The 16,546-nt window shown below is 39.7% G+C and overlaps 1 protein-coding gene across 1 annotated transcript in view; it reads left to right on the top strand.

The window, feature by feature from the left end:
• MYO10 (myosin X) overlaps positions 1 to 16,546 on the top strand; it is a 163,242-nt gene that overhangs the window by 134,662 nt on the left and 12,034 nt on the right. Inside the window, exons 22-32 of the mRNA XM_069008309.1 lie at positions 1,786 to 1,892; positions 2,845 to 3,054; positions 3,355 to 3,394; positions 3,819 to 4,721; positions 5,960 to 6,083; positions 7,281 to 7,524; positions 9,781 to 9,876; positions 13,220 to 13,313; positions 14,087 to 14,142; positions 15,669 to 15,811; positions 16,259 to 16,453. Of these exons, the coding sequence (XP_068864410.1) occupies positions 1,786 to 1,892; positions 2,845 to 3,054; positions 3,355 to 3,394; positions 3,819 to 4,721; positions 5,960 to 6,083; positions 7,281 to 7,524; positions 9,781 to 9,876; positions 13,220 to 13,313; positions 14,087 to 14,142; positions 15,669 to 15,811; positions 16,259 to 16,453 (2,212 nt within the window). The remainder of the gene's footprint in view (positions 1 to 1,785; positions 1,893 to 2,844; positions 3,055 to 3,354; positions 3,395 to 3,818; positions 4,722 to 5,959; positions 6,084 to 7,280; positions 7,525 to 9,780; positions 9,877 to 13,219; positions 13,314 to 14,086; positions 14,143 to 15,668; positions 15,812 to 16,258; positions 16,454 to 16,546) is intronic.

The following is a 16,546-nucleotide window of genomic DNA, read 5'->3' on the forward strand; positions in this document are numbered from 1 at the left end:
CTTCATAAACAGGAGAAGAGCACAAGAGGACACTGGTTTCAGACTGAACATGGGATTAGGCACTATCCTGCCCCTATATTATTTAAAAGGGATAATGATGACAATGCCATGATTTGGCTTCAGAAGGATTTTTTTTTTCTTGTCTTTTACATCTCAAGCTGCAATGCACCTGGTCAGGAAAAGGCTTGTAACATCTACTTAGCATCCATTTTTGTTCCAGAAGTAGCTGAACACTTTTCTGAAGAATTTTGTTGTGTTTTTGAAAGCCTGTGTGCAGAGCAAAGAAAAATTGCCCACTGAGTGAAAGAAAAAGCTTTTTCCATGAGGGAAAACTTCATATAGAAAGAGCTGCCCAGTGCAGCTTGGACACTGGGGCTTTGAGACTTTCTGTGGGACTTTTTCTGTTCCTGTTTCTTGGGTAATTCATGCTAGAGAGTCTCTTTCTAGCTTTGTTCAAAACTCACAACTGTGCCTGTCCTTGAGTGTGCTTTGAGAGTGCTGCTTTGGCTTTGATGATGGGCTTTATTTTCACATAAACTCAGAGGAAAAACCAGCTGCTTTTGCATTTAAACACCCCTAAAAGTCCACTGGGGTTAGTTTTTTTGGGGGGGAGGGGCAAGGGGGTTGTGGGATTTTTTGGCTGGATTTTTGGGGTTTTTTTTCACATCAAGAGAAAGCACCCAGCACTTCAAGATGCATTCCTGCTTTTAGATGTCTTTGCAGCCCTCCTTCCTCAGCAGAGCCCACCCTGTCCCTGAGCTTTCTCATGGCTGTGTTGTGGTGTGCAGCCTGGCTCTCATCCCACATAATCAAAGTGTCACTGAACTGGCTATTTCCAGCTGCCCATGTGTTAGGCAGCAGCATGCCAGGCTGTTGTCACCTATAGCTGACACCAGCATACTTGGCCTTTAAAAAAGAAAAGTTGAGAAGAGCTGGAAAAAGCGCTGACAGCAGATAGCTCACCAGCATGTGAGTGTGTGGCAAAGAGCAGATGTCAAGGCAGGTGGAAGAGGGAAGCTGCCTCCCCCATGCCCCTGCTTGACTGGAGAAGCAGTTTTACTCATTTAAGGCAAAATAGGCCGTGTTAGCTCAGTTTATGTCAATGCTGTGTGCTAAAGCTGCCTCTGAAAGGCACTAGGCAGTGCAGGTGAATGATGCAGGTTAGTGCTTGGAAGAGAGCCTGGGAAGCATTCTGTCTGTGAGAGGATGGCTGGCTGTGCTGGGGTGTCTGTCTGGCCCTGGCAGCCCTCTCCCATGTAATGGCAGAAAAACACAGTGAGTCGATGTGAACATGAAGGCAGTCTCATTTCTGCTTACTTCTGCAGTGCTGCAGCAATGTCTTTGGAAGCAGCAAGCCTTGTAAGGGGTTGTGGAGCCTGATGTGGCTGTGAAAAAAGTAAATTATTGGGGTGGTATTTCTGCCCTTCTGATTGGAAAGTTCATGTGTAGTCCTGCAGCTTCTTTGGCCTGTGTTATTCTGGTGGGAAAGGCTGTTTAATGAATCCAGTAATTACGTTGCATTTGGAAAAACCCTGTTCCTAATTAAAAGTTGAAATAAAGTAATTTAACTCTTCCCACTGAAATCCAGAGTTAGAGGATCGTCTGCAGGGGTTTTCTTTTAGGAGGACCACATTTTGTTGTTCTCTTTTCTGCTGAGGAAATAGTACATTTTTCTCTGAATTCAAAGCTGAGGCTTGCTGCTTGGAATGACATTGGTAGCACCCTGGCTCTCCTTCAAATATGATGCTCGCCAAAATTTGTTAAGCCAGAAGTTTTCTTCTGTAGGTGTTTCTCCGGGAGTCCTTGGAACACAAGTTGGAGAAACAGCGAGAAGTGGAAGTCACCAAGGCAGCAATGATTATCCGAGCTCACATCTTAGGTTACGCGGCCCGGTAAGTGACTAGATGAGAATGTTAATAGTAAGGATTTGAAATAAATGGATGAGTTGTCAAGAAGTTAAATCCTTCTGATACAATTCTCAACTTTTCTTAGGGGCCAGGCATTCAAATCCTGTAAGTGGCTTTTGAAAATAGCAGCTGAAAATATCCATGAATAATGCAAAGTTTGAATTGTTTTAATATAATGAATAGGACAATACAGAAATGTGGAGGTCAGCCAGTATCCATCTGATTGTATCATGGCATGTAGCATGGTAGGAACTCCAGCTGGATGGCACCTAGTGGGGCTGCCCCAAGTTACCAGCTGAGATCCTGATTTATCTTTGCTTCCTCATGGTAAGAAAACAAAAGGAAAATAAAACTAATCCATTTGGTTCTTGGAGAACCAAGACATTATGTTACTGATTAATGTTTCACTTGTTTACCTGGCTTCATGCATTATCTGTTAGGTGGACTTGTTCATCCCCTCTGTTTATTTCTCTGCTTTTTCTACAAGTCAGTTGAGGACAGTTTAAGGAAGCTTGTTTGCATAATGAGGTAATTTCTTTTCATGTGCGTATTAGTCCTGTTCTTATGTTCTGACCAGTATGTTACTTAAAAACTATATCCCTTTTTTAATGACGCCTATCCTGCTATCTATGGTCTTTCTTTTCAGAGATGTGGGATGACTATATGTGTTTTTTCACACACAAACAGAGAACTGTCTTTTTAGCATCTCCTTGGCAGGGGCATAAGAACATGTAAGATGTGCATTTCTTTAATGAAGACACACACAGTGCTGTCAAGAAATGAGAGAATCTTGCTTCTCAAAGGGAGAAGAAAGTGAACAACAGTGGGGAAACTATCTCAGAGCTATAATTATCATGGGCTCGTTATTGCAGGTTACCACGGCAAGATCCCTCACAACTGTTTCACTAGAAATTTGCTTCTTTTTTTCTCCCCCCAGAAAACGGTATAGAAAGGTTCTCTACTGTGTGGTTGTGGTACAGAAGAACTACAGAGCATTCAGTGGTAGGAAGAAGTTCCTGTGCCTGAAGAAAGCAGCCATGGTCCTTCAGAAGCAGTGGCGAGGCCAGCTTGCTCGGCGTCTTTACAGGGAGCGACTGGAGGAGAAGCGGAGACAAGAGGAGGAAAGAAGAAAAGAGGAGGAAGAAAGGTGCAGTCTCTGTCTTACATCACTCTCCTGCGTGTGCCGTATTAGGTGGTGGTCTGAAAGCCTTTATTTCAGGCTATTCTTGAACAAGTGATTTTAGAAACCTTGCTGATTTTGCTGAAAGACGCACATAACTATCATGGTAGTTTCATACTCACAAACATATTCGTGGTGATCTTATTTTTGGCTGTCTTTTCCAGGTGGCAGATGATCTCTGTAAGATGAGCTATTGCCCTAGCAAAGGAATGTGATGAGCTTATGTTGAGCTTAATTGACTGACTTCTTTTCTTCACTCACTTTTAGGGAAAGACAAAGGCAAGAAGCAGAGCGTCTTTCCCAGCAGGTAAATTATATTCTTAATGCTTTCAGCCACCCTGTTTATTTGAGTATCTCAACCCAGCAATTAAAAAAATAAAAAGTACCTGTAGCATTAAAACTAAACTAATTGCAGGAGCTGGCAGATAAAGCCAAAGGAAACTCAGTATAGTTGTTTGCATGGAAATTTCTTTCACCTGATGCTTCATTTAATTTCCAGCAAAGTTTGAATTTTCTGCACATATTTGGACTTCTCAGCTATCTCTGAGCAAATGTAATCATGCTTTAATTTTTTTTTCTTTTTCTTTCTTTTTCATTTCTTGCTGATATGAAGGTAGGGCTCCTTTTAAATTAATGAGCATGGTGGAGTATAGTGCTTTAGAAATAAATTTTTTAAAAGAATCTTGCATTTAGGGGCCCAGTTTATTCTGTTTCATTTTGTTTTTATGCAGGCTGAAGAAGAGAGAAAGAAGCAGGAACTGGCTGCCATTCAGAAAGCCCAGAAGGAGGCAGAGCTGAAGCAGGAGGTGGAGAAGCAGAAAGAAAGCAGACAGGTGGAAGAAATCCTGCGTCTGGAAAAAGAAATCGAAGACCTGCAGCGTGTGAAGAAGCAGCAGGAGCTGTCCTTGACAGAGGCCTCGTTACAGAGGCTGCAGCAGCGTCGAGATGAGGAGCTCCGGCGGCTTGAGGATGAAGCGTGTCGAGCAGCCCAGGAGTTCCTGGAATCTCTGAACTTTGATGAGATTGACGAATGTGTCCGAAACATTGAGAGGTCTCTCTCTGTGGGCAGTGGGTATCCTGCTGAGCTGGCTGAACAGACTGGAAATGCCTGCGGTGAAAAGCCCAATTTTAACTTCAGCCAGCCATATCCTGAGGAGGAGGTAGATGAGGGCTTTGAAGCTGATGATGATGCATTTAAGGATTCGCCCAACCCAAGTGAGCATGGCCATTCTGATCAAAGGACCAGTGGCATCAGAACAAGCGATGATTCCTCAGAAGAGGATCCTTACATGAATGATACCGTGGTGCCAACAATTCCTGCTGCTAGCGACGCCATGGTCATACCTCCTGCCCATGACACAGTGAGTCTCCACAACTCTTCAAGTGGCGAATCCACGTACTGCATGCCAGAAAATGTATCCTGCAGACCCCCAAATTCTGTGGAACTTATTTCTCCCGATGGAGACTATGATTACGACCAAGACGATTACGAAGATGGTGCTATCACTTCTGGCAGCAGTGTGACCTTCTCTAACTCGCACAGTAGCCAGTGGTCACCGGACTACCGCTGCTCCGTGGGGACATACAATAGCTCTGGAGCATACCGGTTCAGCTCTGAGGGAGCTCAGTCTTCTGTAAGTAGCGTTGTTTTTATTACCTAATAATTGATAGGTGCTTTCTGATTATTTTTTTCCCTGCTGTTCAGCTGTAGACTCACTGTAGCTGTTCTTAGAAAACATTGTGTAGCGTGATAGGCTCAGAGAGCCTATGGAAATAGTGGTCTGTTGCCATCTAGATGCCACTGCGATGAGTGCATTAGAGGCAGCTCAGATGCTGTTTGCAGTCCTGGGCTTCTGCACAGATGTGGTTTTAACTGCTTTAATGCAGCACTGTGTGTTACTTGGTGAGGAGCTCAGTGCACAGCAAAGTTCTTCTCTGTGTATGAGTTTGGAGTTGGGGTACCAGGTAGCATGTTGGGGAATTGATTTCAGGAAAACCAAATTTATTTATATGTGCAAGTTGCAAGAGTATTGAACAATGAGATGCTTGCAGAAGTCCCTGACATCCAGGTGTTATTTTGAGATTATTTGGAGAGTAAAGTTCACACAATGGCAAATGCTTAAATTATTGAGGCAGACACACATGCTGCAGAGCTATTTTTCAGTCCTGTTTACTGAGTATATAGTGGGGTTTCCTTCTACAAATATTTTTGAAAGAATATTGTTTCTTCTACCACTCATCCAGTGCTTCTGTGAGAGTGTCTGATTGGGAAAGTGAAAAGGTATTTCAGCAACACTGACTTGTTTAGAAGGAAAACTTTAACAACAGAATATCTACTGTATTTGAGGCAGTGATAAGCAGTCAAAGAGCCGCCGTGGGTGTTGGGACAAGTTGACAGTTCTTGCCTGAGAAAAAAGCACTTTTAGTGTTTTCTGTTGAGGATGCCTTCCTGCTGCATGACTCTGGATGTGTGTCAGATACAGAACAGAAATTCTGACTTTCTGGGGTGAGGGTGGAGGAAAGCTAATACCATAGCTTGTGCAAAGTTTCTTTTTCAATACTTCTGTAAGCTGTTCCCCACAGCACTTCAGTGATCGGGGCAGGTAGCACAAGGTAACGTATCCTGACCATATTGTTGCAAAGGGATAACTTTCCTGAGCATCTACAAAGCTTTTTCATGGATTGCTGTGTAATCAAACAGCTTAAGCTGCAACTTACTACAGTGTACTCCTTCCTTTGTTAGCTGGGTGAAAACTAATGAGGAATCATGTCCTTCCAATACATGATAACTGTTTTAGCTAGAGACTTCTAAACTAACTTTGTCTAAACTCTTTCCTGAGAAATTATGACCTTTCTTTCCTTTCTTGTGTAGTTTGAAGACAGTGAAGAAGATTTTGACTCCAGGTTTGATACAGATGATGAACTTTCCTACCGGAGGGATTCCGTCTATAGCTGTGTCAGCCTGCCCTACTTTCACAGTTTTCTGTACATGAAAGGTACTGAATCAGAATTTGCTAAACAGACAAAATAACCAGACATATTTATTGTATATTACACTCCAGTTCCTGTAGAGTTACGCTATTTTCTTATTTTTCAAAGGGTGGTGGAAAAGTGACTTTATTTAATTTGAGCTGTTCTCAAGTTAAGTTACTTGCAGTGGCTTACATCTAGCAGTTTTTCCCCTCTGCAAAAGTATAAATACAAAAAAATAAGTCACAAAGTGAAATTGTACCTAATCTTGAGGAAAGGTGATTCCTGCTCTCAAAACCTTGTAACACGGACAGCATTCTACATTGCAGACCAATTTTACTGACCTTAGTAGAATTTTGCTTTGGATCTGGAAGGCATGATGAAGGTTCCATGTAGCAAAGGGGTGTGAGAGACTGAAAGAACATACACAGGAATTCTCTGGTTAAAATTCTTGGATTTGTCTTCTGATTGATAGTAAATTATAATCTAGATGAATCCTTCTATGATTTCATATAGTATACCTTATTTTCCTGGAGTAGGAACAGTCATGAGTGTACACACCACAATGTTCGTGTGAAAAATAATGCATTCCACAGTAGCATGGCTTTTACTTTCTGACATAGCTGGCAGTCACTTTTTGTGGTATGACAGGAGCATATTGGTTTGGTTAAGGTTTTTATGACTGTGATGTAACTCCAGTGCAAGATGCATTGCCTACTCTATGGCCACACTTTGTTATGACCGAGCCCACACTGGTGTATTTCCTACTCTAAACACATCTTTGTTGGGTTTTGTGGTTTTGAGTTAAACATTATTACCTCCTAATAACTTGGTGAGAGGAAAGAGCTTAATGCTAAATTTTTTTTAGATTATCACTGAAACACATTGAAAACTGTCTTAAAAGATCAGATAGTCATGTGCAGCACGACTTTTCAGTAATTTATTATTACAGATATGTATACGTACATGTAATATATGTTACATTTATTTTTGTAATACAGAGACTTACTGCAATTTATAATTTAAGGGTGTTTAGATTGACAACGATATTGGTGGCCATAAGGATATGCAAAAATGAGGTTTTGTGGCTTACAGCAGAGAGTCATTTTAACTGCAGTGTTGTTGGTCAGCACCTTCCAGTTTTGGTGGGGTCACAGCTTCTATTTTGTAATACAGTTGTTTGTTTTAACTGCATATAAACCCACATTTGTCTCTCTTGCCAGGTGGCTTAATCAACACATGGAAGCGACGCTGGTGTGTCCTGAAAGATGAGACCTTCCTGTGGTTTCGTTCTAAGCAGGAAGCCCTTAAGCAGGGTTGGCTTCACAAAAAGGGGGGTGGATCATCTACGCTTTCCAGAAGGAACTGGAAGAAAAGATGGTTTGTTCTCAGACAGTCCAGGCTGATGTACTTTGAAAATGACAGTGAAGAAAAGCTAAAGGGTGCCATGGATGTCCGAACTGCCAAGTAGGTTTATATGGTTTTACGTTAGCTGTGGTTCCTTCTGAGTACTTCTTGGGGCTCAGTCTGGGAAGATATTGAGTGCCCTGCCTACAAATTGTGTGAATGCAAGCATGAGAGAGTGTGTGGTGAAGTTAGTGAAAGCAAGTGTTGTCCTTAGTTGGCTCTCTCTTAAGTCTAGAGAGTGCTCCAGAGCTAAGCCAGTGCCAAATACTTCAGAAAACTGCTGCTGTAATGAACCCATCTATGCTTTCTCCCAGACTAGAGGCCCTACTTAGTCTGTAATGATTCCCAAGGCAATTTGGGGCATGTTGCCAAGTCTGTAGCTGCAGGCAAACCCAGAATGAAGAGGGTGGAATTAATGGGCCCCAAATATATTGAAGTTCGCATGGGTCAAAGCTGAATCTTCTGAATCTTTTTTTCATGCTTTAAATAATTATGGTAGCATAGGAAAGTCTTTAAAATGCATATATTCATTAAAAAAACCAAAATTACTAAACCTAATAACTTATGTCTTGTTACCTGAAGTTCCTTGTGCCTAAGAATTTTATGCTTCCTGAAGCATGCATAAAAGCAGTTTTCTACTGGATGGTATTTGTCCTTATAAACAATCTAGGATTATCTACCTAATTTAAAAATTAGGGTGTGCTAACATTAGTAGTCTCTACCTAAGCTTTCATCCAAAGCAGAGAAAAACAGAAATGGTTTCTAACACTCAATTCCACTCTGTGCCTTGTAATCTGCAACTACCCAATTTATTCTTTTACTTTAAGGGAGCTTAAACTAAATTGAAATCTTAGATTAATCTTTTCTTTGGCAGTCCTGGCTTGAGCCTGATTTCAAATAGTACAGAAAATAGTTTCAGTGAGAATTCAGTGAGAAAAACCAATGGCCTCGTGGCTTTCAAGTAAATCTCTGAATAAAAGCTGAAGATCCTACCATATTTTTTTTGTTAAAACTGGATTTGACTCTGTCTCATGTACCATAGCATTTATTTAGCATATTTTTATCGTATGTTCAATCAGTCATTTTTTTGTCGTCGTTACCTCATTGCTTCATTGGCTGTGTCCTGTAGAAGTTCTTTGCTGCATAAAAAATTAAAAATAAAAAAAAAATTAAAATTAAAATTGTCAGACAAAGGTTGTTGAACCTAGTTTGAGCTGTAGGTTCAGTCAATGACTATTTGTGTATAAACTAGGTAGAAGAAAGGGTACATGTATATAAAGAACTGTGTGTCATAAGAAATAAACAATAGCTTTTCTAGATAATGTTAATATTTACTGAATGCATTCCTAACCTATAATGCAACTCACATGTTTCACCACTCTCTACTAGGGACCCTGTTCAATTTTTAAAATCTCAAGCTGAGTCACTTAAAACACAGAATGGGGAGGTATTCTATTGGACACTGTTACTGGGAGGGAAGGAATCCAAAATGAAGAAAACAGTATAGAATTACAGCTTTTTCTTTTGATAGCAGATAGATCATCCTCCTGAGTCTGACAAGCAGAGCTTGCATATATTGTTAGTAGGACAGAGATTTATGAGAATAGTAAGGCTGATAAGGAACTATAGCCAGATAAGGAAATAATGAACTTCAGACAAATACAGAAAAACAGCAAAAAGGAAATTAAGTTTATTTCTTAAGCCGCAGGAAAATCTAATACAATACTTTAATTATTGCTTAAAATCTTCACAGTTGTTTTTATATCAATACTTAAATTTCCAAACTAAAAATTAGAAATATGTAATTTTTCAGCAGATGAGTGCTTAACTTTTTCTGGAAGTCATGTTTGGAATTGTCTTTATGCTGACTCACAACCACACAGATTCACTAATCCAGGTTTTGTTTGCTTTCAGTTTTCAATCTTCAAGAGCTTTCTTTTTACCACTCCAAAAAACACTTGGTTATGCAGTCAGTTCAAAAATATATCCATTTCTCAACTCAGTTATCTTTGCCTCTCGAGGTTTGATGATGCTTTGCTTTTTCTTTAGTTCTTCGTAAAATGGTATCAGAATAGTCAATTTGGTATAGTGACATTCACAGTAGTTTGAATATTTGTACTGTGTAGGCAGAAAACACAGCTGTAGTTCACTGAACTAATACTATGATAAATCACGTTGTGAGTCTTGCAAATGAACCTGATGAAGACTGACTGCTGTTTTAAGTATCAGTAGTTTGTGAGCTTCTCAGCAGGACAGAGTTTTTTCAAAATGTTGACAATCTGTAGTGCTCAATCTTGGTGTTTTCCTTTTTTTCAGAGAGATTGTTGATAATACAGGCAAAGAAAATGGTATTGATCTAATAATGAGTGATAGGACCTACCACTTAATTGCTGAATCTCCTGAGGATGCAAGGTATGAAAATCATCAGGCCTATCTTCTTTTCCTTATCTTTTCCTTTTTAACCTCTATGCCATTCTGACTTTGGCTTGTCACTAATATGTTTGACCACTGTCAGAAAATATTCAGGCTGTCTTAAACATGTTACATTTAACATAGTTTTTGAAAGGCCTGCTGAGGAGAAAACCTTGTGGCAGACAGCTACTGGGAAGAGTCAGATTGCCAGTGAAAATTTGCCCAGAATTTTTCTGTTATCCATGAACACTAGCAACTTTCTGAAACAGAGCTTGTCTGTAGAGAGGCAGTCGTTAGCCACTGATGCTTGGCTTGTGGATTACCCTCCTGTGTTTAGCTGCATCGATCAAATCAATATTTCAGACCTTGTAGTCTGGCTGAAATGAAGCACTTTGTTCTCAGGGGTGGGATCTGTTTGTCTAAGCAGAGCCTAAAATTTTTTCAGATGGAAGTTGTAATGCAGTCGCTGTATTTTAGAGCAGAAGCATATTCATGTCAGAGGAGTGTGTAAGAGAATGCTTCCCTTTCTGCATATCTAAAAGGGTCTTGCTTTTGTTGCTATAGGATCCATATCTAACCATAGGGGGGAGGCAGTAGGTGAGGAGCAAGTCTGACTTGTCAGATCAGTGGTAGAGCATCTTTAAAAAAAAAAAAAATCCCTGTGCTACAGTTCATGCAAGATAATTAAATGCTTGCCTATAAAAATCAAGCATTTAAATAAAGTTAACTTAGTAATCAGAGCTTATTACCCATTGCCTTGCTGCCCCAAGGCCAGAATACAGGATGCCTTTGTCAACATCACTTGAGCTACTTTGCTCAGAAGCCTCAAAAGTTGTTTGGTATTCTGTTCTTTGTAAAGGTAGAACACCTTCCTGTGTCACAGGACCCTGAGTACAGATGTAGATGTAGCAATGCAAAATCTTTTCTCCTTTTTTAGGCATCCTTAAAGTTATCCTTCAAATAACTTAGGACCTTTCTAGCAGTTACTATTAAGATTCTTGTGGGATGTAAGCATGTTTTAAAACTAAGGCATAGCTAAAGTCTCTTCCACCAGATGTGTACATGCCCTAGGGACCAATAAGCAATTATCAGCACACAGACTTGTCTGTTGCCATGCATCTCCTTCATTTCTTTCTTAAAGATGGAGGAGGAGACACTGCACACTTTTGTTGTGTATAGTAGGAATAACAAACCAGCCAGATTAAATTACCTTTTACCAGTGTATTTCATATTTCTTTTTTCTCACTCAGTGCAGAGACTTAATGAGGGAGATGTGTAAGTATTTGCAGACAGGCTTAAGTCAAAGCCTTGTTAACAAAGCCTTGTGAAGTATGAATCATTGGGCTGTGTTTGGTCTGCATCTGCAATTGAAAAAATATTTTGTACCTGGGCTAGATCAGGATCTGGGGTTGCTTTTTGTTCAAATGAAAGGAAAAACCAAGAAAAACACGGCACAGGCCCCCAGAAGATGAATTACTATTTTTGATTGTGGAAATGTATTTGAAGAAAGAAGTAATGCTTCAGTGGGCAGGCATTGCTGAGGATTTGTTCCTTTGAAATCCCTAGCATGTCTTTTTCCCTACTTGTGTGTCCTGGGACTCAGCTGAAAGACAAAGGAGGTCCCAGGAGGGAAGAAAGCAAAAGTAAAGTCTGCCTTTGTCATTTGCAAAGTGCCATGATTCATTTCATTTTCATTGTTTACACAAAGATTAAATGAAATCAGGAAAACTCTGAATTGTTCTTTAAAATCCATCCATAAATTATCACTAAATGTGCATACAGTGCTATGAAGTCTTTTTTTTAAAATTGAAATAGAAGTTTCACATTTAAATACATTTGCAATTCCTGAGCCCAGAAAGGAAAGCTGAATTTAATTTATGGGAATTTTTTAGTAGATGAGGCTTAGTTTTCTTCAGTTTCTTTACTTTCTTCAGCTGGTGGTTCTTCCTCTCTAGATGACAGCTTCCCTCCTTTTTTAGTGGCATTGCCTTACATCCAGCAAAGTGTTAAGCACAGCCTCTCTGTGGGTGTCTCTGAGTCTTAAAAAAAGAATCAGAACTAAATACGTTCTCATCTGCTTTATGGTCTGGCACTCTCAATCTTTGTTTCTCTTCGTTGCTTGCACTGTTTTAATAAAATCATAAGCCAATAAAATGGATTTAGGATATGGCAGCGATGGTACTGTTTGACAGTCTACACAGTTTTTCTCAAGCTATTTTCGGAGCTCCAGAAATGTACATTTTGGGGAACAGTTGGCTTCTGAATGCTGGAGTTAAGGAGGCAGCTCTTCAGTGTCCTAGGCATAAATTCCATGACTAAAAGCAATTGCAGGAAAGATAACTCCATATTTAAGTCCAGTAGTTTTGCATGTGTTTCCTCAGCCCCGTGGTGGCCAAGGAGCCTCTGCTGGAAAGTGAGGAGTCTGTTTTAAAGGCTGGGCTTTTGAGCCCTTTGAAAACTTGGCCCCAGGTGGTTTTCATTACAATGGCAAATTCATATCTCAAAGAATGGCATTCAGGAACCTGTTGAACAGGCCAAGATCTGCCCTAAGATTTCAGTGGGATTCCTTCAAGCAGTTGAGCTTTATCATATACAAGTGCCAGAAGGATAGAGGTTTCCCAGAAGCAGAAGGTGTGGTTGGAATTAAATCCATCTGCAATTGCTGCTCAGGACTAGGGGCTGAAGCACTGGAAACCTCTCTGCCACTTTCCCATTGTGGATATACACACTACCACTGGAGTGGCACAGATTTGCTCGTCCTTCCAGCAGCCGGATTTTTCAGTGCTCCATAGACAACAAAAACTATAGAGCTATTTGCTTGGGGGTTTTATTCTTTTTTCCCTCTCAGTTGTGCTTCTACAGAGAGCTCAGTGGACTTGGGTGGTCTTTGCAGAATTATCACTGTAAGAAATTACTACCAGTCACGCTATCAGTGCAGCACAATTTATCTGAAGGTTGGGATTCCCATTAAAGGCTCTGTGAGTAGCTAGTAATGTATTTTATTCCAGATGAAATATGTGAATGTGTTACAAAGACTCTCCAAGCACTCAGATGCTTCAGTATGCTTAGAGCAGTTTTTCAGAGGTGCCACTTAGTGTACAAGGTACTTGTTGCCAGGAAGAAGGGAATGACACACGCTTGGACAGGAGATCTGGAGGGGCTTGCTTGCACCCAGTGTTACTTGAACTGACATAAAGCCTTGCTGCTTTTCTGCCTGTTGACAAAAGGAATTTTAAGCAATTTCAAAAACCTGCAGAACCTGCTAGATCTCTGCAGAACAAAGGTGACAGAAGGCTTGTGCAGAGCCAAAATTTTACTTACACTGCTGCCTTTCTCTCCCCAGCCAGTGGTTCAGTGTACTGAGTCAAGTCCATGCGTCCACAGAGCAGGAGATCCGGGAGATGCATGATGAGCAGGCAAATCCACAGAATGCTGTGGTAAGTATACATCTGAAGAACTTTTCAAACCAAATATTTTTAGAAAACAGGGGCACTGTGGTGTCCACAGCTTCTGAGTCACAGCCTAGTTTCTGTAAATGTGGTGGTAGCTGTGACACTGGCTAGAGCTTCCATGTCCTTGGTCCTGTAGCTGTACAAGGAGAGAGTGTGGCTTCTGATTCCTCTCCCGTCATTCACCTTGATGAAAAATGACTGTTGGTTTTGGGAGTGTTTTGTTCTGGTCCACTTCCCTATCACATCACAGTGCATACTTGATTTTGAAATTTTGCAAAGATACTGTTAATGAGTAAATTAAAACCCAGGAGTTAAAAATTTGAGATTTCTCTGATCCTGCATTTATCATTCTGTACAACATACATTGGTAATTAATGGAATACATTTGGAACCTAATATCAAGCAAAGGAAAACAAAAACTTCTGCTTAATAGCTTTACAAGTTTGTTTTGAGAGGGTGCCATTTATATTGGGATGCAGTGTTCAGTGAAAAATTCAAGAATGTTGGGAAGTATAGAAAAGAGCAGTTTTTGAGCTGCCTCCATTCTAACTACAAATAATCTTTTACTGGTTCTGTTCATCCAAGTCTCTTAGTTTTCCCCTCAGCAGTTTTAATGACTAAGAGAAACTGATGCCCAGACCTGCAGTTCATTTTTTTGGTCAAAGCTGCTTTTTCTTTCATGTGTCTCTCAGAAGAGTACCGTGAGTAATGTAATAGTGAATGTCTTCCTCATTTTCTGTTTGGATATTTGTTTATAGGGTACACTCGATGTAGGACTAATTGATTCTGTCTGTGCTGCTGACAATCCAGATAGGTAAGTCAGAACCATGCCTGGTGACTTTCTTTTTGTCATTTCTCTAGCCAAAATCAGACACTTTATGCTTTAGTCTCTATATTCTACTGGCCAACCATGTATTAAAATGATTCATTATTGCCACTCTTTTCATAGTACTAAATACCCCATGTTAAAAGATGGAATAGGATGGTGCATTTTGTGGGGGCTTCAATAACTTCCATGACACTGCTTCATACATGAGCTCTTCAGCTCCTAAAGTGATCCAAAACTGGAAGATTAAATATTTCTTTCATTTCTACAAGTAATGCTCCTGAAAAAAAGAACAGCTGATTTTTGAGTTCTTTAGTAATGTAGAAGGTAGAAAAATTAATTTTAATTTTTTTTTCTGTTCTGCTTCTCATTCATGAATGTCGTATTCTTCAGGGATGAAAATTATTTCCCCAGAATAAAAACGTGTTGTAACAAAGAAGAGAGTGCAGCATAAAAACAACAAAAATGTCAGGATATTCTTAGTTCTTGAACTACTAATGGTGTTTTGGGAAATAAAAAGTAAACTGGGTTCAGACCATGACTGGTTTATAAGGCTACTGGGTGTGAGGTGTTATTTGAACTGTAGGGCTTATTTCAGTTTCTCCTCGTTGTGTACATGTGTAAAACAGCTGGTTTTAAGTTAGTGCTTTGTCCTTGGCCTGCCAAAACACTGATACCAGAAGTTACACTGAATTTACAAGCCAACATTTCATAAACAATACAACACAAATGTCCAGAGCTTTCACAGTTTTAAGTTAGCATTTCTCCTGCATTAAGCTAATGCAAGAAGTTAAGCATTTCTCTTATATGCATTTTTCACGTGGATTTTTTAGTCTTGTGGGGGAATTTTATGTTTTGTTTTGGGGGTTTGCTCCAGGATGAAAAATTAATGATAAAGGGTTAAAGAAAGCGTTGTAGGCTGAGGAACCTGCCTGTCTGATCCACAGAGCCATCAGCACACTTCACTTGGGCTAGTTCTTCATGCTTCAGTGAATCCTGGTGTAGGACTGGGTAAAAGCCAGCCTCTCATTAAAAATAGATTGTATTCTCTGTGAATTGGGTTGCACTGCATTAAAAATAAAAGAATCCGTGTTCACATGCTGCTTTACTATAGACCTTTGTATACTGTAGTTTGTTTTAGCTAATGTAGCTACTGAAGCAGACACTCTAAATAGATCTGACCCTGAAACAGTTCTGATTCACATCCAAGGCTGATTAAAGATTGGAAGTTCTTTTCACTGCAGATTTATTTTGAGATATGAAAAGTTGCAATTTAATGTAAACTTTCCCACCATTCATAGCCCTCTCATTTTGGTGTGAATGTAACATAACTGAGTTTTTTCAAACGCTTAATAATTTTCTTTAGGTGATAAATAAATAATGCATTAGAGGTGGACAGTATTTGTCTGAATAGAAAATGCAAACAATGAACAGTTTTTATGGTTATGGGGAGTGAGATAAACAGTGTGTATATTGGTTATAAAGGCTGTTTCAATTGTCATTTATTTTCATAGACCAAATTCATTTGTGATCATCACTGCTAATCGTGTTCTTCACTGTAATGCTGACACTCCTGAAGAGATGCATCACTGGATAACCCTGCTCCAGAGGTCAAAGGGGGACACTAGAGTGGAGGGACAAGAATTCATTGTGAGGGGTAAGAACTGACTGGGTAGTAAAAAGTAAATAACATCCATTATGCTTTGAAGAGATTGTTCCCACAATACAATGTGGGTAATATGCCACCATGGTTAGTGTTGCAGCCTCATCTTTGTGTGGTGGAGTTTACTCACAAATTAATACAGCTGAAATTATATTCTTGGTGTGCCATGTAAGAAAACACTGTAATGATGACAAAAGTGTTTTTGTAAGATGACAGAATAATTCTTCTAGTGAAACATCAAAATTGAAAGGTTCTCATATTAATTTTATCTTTATAATTTCATTGTTTGGGAATTTTACTTGATGTTGTTTAATATGTGAGCTTATCAATTCACGCAATGTTTTTGTTGCTGTTGAAAGTATACAACCAACTTTTAGCAACCTACTTTTGTCCAACTCTGTTCAAGAAAAAGAAGTGTGATTCAAATTGTGTCCTTAACAGGATGGCTACACAAGGAAGTAAAGAACAACCCAAAGATGTCCTCATTAAAACTAAAGAAGCGTTGGTTTGTTTTGACGCACAACTCTTTGGACTACTACAAGAGTTCAGAGAAAAATGCTTTGAAATTGGGTACACTGGTCCTGAACAGCCTCTGCTCAGTGGTCCCACCTGATGAAAAAATCTTCAAAGAAACAGGTAATTGTTTGCTCTCGTTCAAGTATGCCTTCTGTCCTTGTAGCTAGTAATGCAAGAAACAATGTATAAGAATATTTTAAATGGATTATTATG

This window comes from Aphelocoma coerulescens, chromosome 2 (genome assembly GCF_041296385.1).
Source record: "Aphelocoma coerulescens isolate FSJ_1873_10779 chromosome 2, UR_Acoe_1.0, whole genome shotgun sequence".
Taxonomy (NCBI): Eukaryota; Metazoa; Chordata; class Aves; order Passeriformes; family Corvidae; genus Aphelocoma; species Aphelocoma coerulescens.